Source organism: Apium graveolens, chromosome 2 (assembly GCF_009905375.1).
Source record: "Apium graveolens cultivar Ventura chromosome 2, ASM990537v1, whole genome shotgun sequence".
NCBI classification, from domain to species: Eukaryota; Viridiplantae; Streptophyta; class Magnoliopsida; order Apiales; family Apiaceae; genus Apium; species Apium graveolens.
In genome coordinates this window covers 227651600-227657414 of record NC_133648.1, presented here as the reverse complement: position 1 = coordinate 227657414, position 5815 = coordinate 227651600, and the positions used below count along the sequence as shown (strand labels likewise).

At 32.0% G+C, this 5815-nt stretch overlaps 1 protein-coding gene across 1 annotated transcript; it reads right to left on the bottom strand.

Moving 5' to 3' along the window:
* Positions 1 to 3910: 3910 nt before the first annotated feature.
* LOC141708139 (uncharacterized) lies at positions 3911 to 5320 on the bottom strand. The gene is made up of 2 exons (XM_074511619.1): positions 5077 to 5320; positions 3911 to 4510 (listed from the first exon to the last, which is right to left on the bottom strand). The coding sequence occupies exons 1-2, from the start codon at positions 5303 to 5305 to the stop codon at positions 4110 to 4112; spliced, it is 630 nt and encodes a 209-aa protein (XP_074367720.1). The 5' UTR covers positions 5306 to 5320; the 3' UTR covers positions 3911 to 4109.
* Between the last annotated feature and the right edge of the window lie 495 nt (positions 5321 to 5815).

The following is a 5815-nucleotide window of genomic DNA, read 5'->3' as shown; positions in this document are numbered from 1 at the left end:
TCTCATGTTAATATTGTTAATTATAAGAATTTTATATGTTTATTTATTTTGATTCTTAGTACTCTAATATGGTAGAATGTGTTTCTTTCAAGTTATAGATTATGTATATTCTTCCTTTTTCTCCTTTTTACATTGTTCTATTTTGGTAGCAAGATGTCACGACCTTAGAGTTCGACCCCTTCTAAGTCCAATCATGCCGGCATCTAGCGCTTGTCGCCGATCAAATGAACTACTAGACCATCCTTACCTTCATGTGTCGCCCTAACACTTATGTAGCGCATATAAGAGAAATGTAATATTAGAGACACAGACTTACTAGCAAAGACCCTTTCTTTATTAGTAACCCAATATTATAAAGCTGGATCCCCTTGATCCGCACACTAGCCCCTTTCTAATATTACAAAGCATAGCAGTCACCCTAACAAGACAACCCCACTTGTCTTACTCTTGAATGCTCTCACTTCCACTCTATTTCCCACTATGCTTCTCCAAATGAGATGTCTCACCTATTTATAGGCTCCTCCACCACTTGGGGAGAATTCTAGAACATGTACATCCCACATACTTCTAGATCATTTCACTAAGTATCTATACATGATTATTTAAGAACCGACCCATCTAGAATATACATAAGTACACATAGGAATCTCTAAAAATTCTCAGGCCTTGAAGGTTCCGGAAGGTTCCACCAAGCTCCCCCATGTTCCGCCATCTTCTAGATTCTTCAAGAATTCCCGAGTGCCTTTGAAAGTTCTCTCCAATATTCCATTATATTCTAGAGTCATCCGGACCATTCCGGTATTCTCTATAATCTTCTGCGCTCAAAGAGGTTGAAATTTGTTGAAATTTGTTGGGGTGTGACAACGAGGTGACAAATATCCATAAGAACCAATCCAACTTGGAAGTGCCTACGGAGATTTTCATATTTTTAAAGATTTCGTTGTTCTACATAAAGGTATTGTACTAGTTTGTAATGGAATTATGGATTGGTTTTTTATATTTTGGCGGCATGTTTTTTTTATAGTATAGCATTGTTTTGTTTGGATACGGAAAACCCATTTTCTATAAATTTTTGTTATATTTTGTATCAAACACCTTTATTTATTGTAAATACTCAACTAAAAAACCGTTGCTATAACAAAGTTAAACACATGGCTTCGGTGATACTTAGACCACATGTTCTTAAAAATAAATTGTTGTGTATGAACATTTGCACAATTCTTTTAAGTACTAACACGTTGTCCGTAGAGTATTACTACAACAGAGAGTTAGGTTATAAACGGTTGTATATTAACATATACAACAATGAACTTGCTGATCATATGGGTTGTATGTCTTGCTTTAAACTCATTTAGTGTTTCCTGAAGTTGGGAACCACTTGAGTTATATACTATCTAACAACGATTTTAGAAAAAATTGTTGTTATTTCTGGATTTTAGACAACATTTCTCTAAACCATTCATGTTGTCCGTAAAGCATTTAACATTATTTGGCGACTGTTGTTTGATACCAACATCAGAGGGCCCCTCAATATACAACGGGAAAGTAGATACCCGACAATGGTTAAAAACCGTTGTGTCAAGTTATTTTCGTTGTAGTCCGTAGTAGAGATACTTGTGAAATCCTGCAGAATATAAATATTTATGTAAAACTTGAGTACTGAACTAGTTTAAAATGACAATGAGTAATCTAGTTATAATTATATGCGTCATGACAAGGGATTTCTATAAATCAATCCAATAAAATCTAGATAAATTTTTATGAGTTCACAAGAATCCACGCAAAAATAATGCAATAAATTTCAAGAGAAACTCTACAGGATTATATGGAATTAAAAGAAAACAAATGAAATTCAAAACGAATTAAAATAATTCATGAACTTAAACAGTTCTTTAAAATTTGTAAATTGTTAATAATCAGTTAGAATCCAAGATTAATAACCCCCAGAACTAAATAAACCCAAGACCGAAGTACATGGAGAACATGGAGAAGAGATTCATCCGAAAAACTAAGAAAAAGAGCGGCGGTGATTTTACTGCGACCTCGAAATAGAACACTAAAAATCGAGACGCAAAATACACATACCTAAGGTACACTTTACTCTCACCCTTTTTAATTAAAAAACAAATCTAACAAAAACCCATCTTCTAAATCACATTTTCTCATTAAACCCCACCAAATAAATTCAATCTTCTCCTTTTATATATTAAATTAAAAGAGTACCCGGATAAATTGAGCCATTTTAATGGCTGTAAAAAATTACAATATTTCCCTTTTATTTTGAAAAATTATAAAAATGTCATTTCTCACAATTTTTTTGTCAAAAATAGGTATATTGTTGTGTCTACTAATAATCGAACCACATACCTCCTACTCAAAAATTTCATATGATTACCATTATGCTACTTAACTTCTAGAGTTCAATTTAAAATTATTATTAGATAAGACACATTCCCTCTTTTTATCAAATTCTTTTTAATTCTTTAATTTTTGAGTAAAAAATATTGGTTTAGATTATTTATGTTCCTCCTTTTGATTTAGTTTTTTGTATTTTTATCATAAAATTTTAAAAATGCCACCACCTCATATTTGTTTCACTTACCTCATATTCATTTCCAATTTGTTTCACTCTATTCATATTTATAAATTCTTTTAGTCAACCCCGATTTAAATTTATTTATTTATTTATTTATATATTTATTTATTTATATATATATATATATATCAGGGCGAGTTATATATATTTTATATAATTTATTAAATATTTTTTTTAAAAAAAATAGTATTTAAAAAATTATAATAATTTTAAAATAATCTATAATTTTATTGATCATTTTTTATATTATAATATAATATATATTTTTAATCTGTCGGTCATTTATATTATAAATCAATTTTAATATGATTTGATATTATAAATATGAGACATTATAAATATTTTTATATATTACGAATTAGTAGACTATTTTTTATTTTAAAAAAATATAATAAAAATATAAAATTATTATTTTTAATTATTCCCCGCATCCCCGTGGGAATCCCCGTTTAGAATTTAAAGTGTGATCGGGGATTAGGGGCGGGGATAGTACTCCCCAACCCTGAAGCGACCCGCTGCATATCCCTACAAACAAATTTCAAATTATATAGCTTTGATTTTTTTATTAATGGGAATCATATAACTTACAATAAATATCTAATCTCAAAATACTCGGGTTAAGTTAAAATCGAACTGTACGATAAAAATAAGATTTCACCACTTAAGTTATCTAATATCGCTATAATAGTATGTATGGAAAAGAAAAGATAAGACAATCTAGTGAAAAGTTAAAAGAATCATTTATCATATTCAAAAAATTATTTCTGTATAAATGCAAATTCGTTCGAGATAATATTTCAATATATATGCTAGCTCGTGCCTCACACGGGTTTTTATGCTAGTTTTCATATAAAAAAACCACCCCAAATGGCAAAAACACGAGTTTGTAAAAATTAGAAGCACAAAACGAATACAATCACATCAATCTCTACCCTCCACCGGGTTCTCCCCCGTTTACAAATAACACGAATCCTCAATTTTTTCACTCTATATTATACCTAAATTCATTGTAGGAGATCGATTTAAGAAATGAAAATGATTTTACTATAAGCTTTTTCATGTTTAAGTTTTTTACCTGAAATGAGGTGTATTTTTCCTAAGTACCTCTTCAGTTTAAATTTTTTAATTAAGTTGACGGAGTAAATTTAACAGAATTGAGTGCAGTTTGAAAAGAGGATAGAAAATTCAACCGTTATTTTGTTAATTTGAAAATTTGACCAAATTTTTGAAATTTGAGGTAAATTTTAACCATATTCTTGTAATTTAATATTTTTTTTGACAAATTGAGCTTATGAAATAGTCTACTTGCCAACATTCATAATGACGATCATATTAATGCAATCATTAAACAAAGCGTAGAAGCCAATTTAAACACAAACTCGCAGAATCGCAAACTCACTTTCCTACGTACACACGCATAATTAGTAGAGCTGAGCTTATCAGTTCTCTCCGAAGTAATCTGACACACAACATCTATATATATTAGTACCATCATATGACTGCTACCAGAAAATTATGGTATACCAATGATGGGAAGAAAAGGAACATAATAGCTAGATGGAGCTAAGCCCCATTCCCTTGGCAGAGGCAGATCAACGGTCTTAGACGACTCAATGCCAGAACTTGTGCCCTCACATTTTCCGTGTGACAAAGGGCATGATGTGTAGAAGCTCAGAGGGTTGAAATTGGTGTAAGAAGAGGAATCAGATTCATGGATCTTGACTATGCCGGTAACCATATTTTTCCTTGTAGTATAGAGCAGTTCTGGACCACCTAGGATACTAGCCAAGCAGTTATCTGAAGGAGTTGATGCTAATATGCTTGTTGGAAGCGCGGTTTTAAAAGATCCATCTTTCTCGGTGATTGTTACAGTCAACCTCTTTGCTTGTTTGCACTCAAGTGCAACCTTTATGCCTGATATTAGAGATACCCAAAAATTAATATTAGTGACTGCCAGTATATAGTATTTAAATGTCCCAAGTGACATACACAAGTCATCTTGCTAACATCTTAAGTTTTCGCTGGAGCTCTTAACTGAATATGGAAAATTGGCCTTTCTTTTCTAATCTTCAATTAAAGAGATGGCAATTTATACACAGTTACGATTTGCATATTTTGTTTGGATTTAGCATTAAGAACACACCAGTAGGGTCTAGTAGATATAACTGATTTTAATGACTTACTCACTGTTGATCTTTAATGTATTATTAGTCATCCTTCAGAAATCAAAAGTCCATTATATTCGCAAGCAGGAAAGCTACATGCCAAGATAATGACAACTAATTAAGCTCTATCCGTAGCATTTCGATGAGACCAGGACCATCAACCAATAAAATCTTACCTAAAAACGAATATATATCTGTTCTAGAATCTAGATGTGTGTTCTGTATCCTGACCTGACCACACTTGTATTAATAGCAACAGTTACTTTAATTATTATTAAGAATATATTTAATTAACGTAAGGAAGAGACATTAAACCTGAAAAATCAAAATCGGCCTTGCAGTCTAAGCAAGAGACTGAGCCCTTGAAAACCTGGCATGTCGAAAGATGAGCACAAGAGAGGGCCAAAATGAAGAACAATATTGTCGCCATTATCTGATGAATAGCCATTATTAGAGAAGCTACTTGAAGACTAAGCTGCTTAGTCGTTTTGATAAAAGATACAGTACGTGAAGCAGGGTTATAAATAGAGTGGACGGTAGCCATACGATAATTACTCAAGGGACCCCAAACCTGACTCGGTAGTTGAAGTTTATCATGACAAATGCTGACTTGCGTACATACAGAAGATGTATTTAAGGGTACATATCGATGTAGAGATCAGTTCGTATCTTTTACTCGTATATTTGAATTCATTAAACTTTCGGTGCCTGCAACAAGTTGGCTTGTAGAAACATCGATCAATCTATCCAAGTAAATAAATGTTGTCAATTTGAAATAGACAAATTAATGTCTCAACTTGTGCACAGTTCATAAGTAATGGTCTATGATCTCTTCATCCCTAAATATATTCAGCTAATACCTAAACATGTCATGTAATGCTTATCCCAAGAATAACTGCAGATTTTATGTATTTCATAGATGAAATCACTCATGTGGATAAATGGTGAAGTGGTGATAGAGTCCACCCTGCCATCAATCCCCCACCTGCAGCTTTGTGAAGGTCTTCACTCTTAATTTTTACTTGAGATTAACTTAATTTTTTCAATACTTTCA

Excerpts from the sequence above, each read along its gene's own strand:
- LOC141708139 (XM_074511619.1), bottom strand. The coding sequence starts at position 5,305 with ATGGCTACCGTCCACTCTATTTATAACCCTGCTTCACGTACTGTATCT. Across the intron at positions 4,511-5,076 it reads GGCCGATTTTGATTTTTCAG|GCATAAAGGTTGCACTTGAG; the intron begins GTTTAATGTCTC and ends CTCTAATATCAG.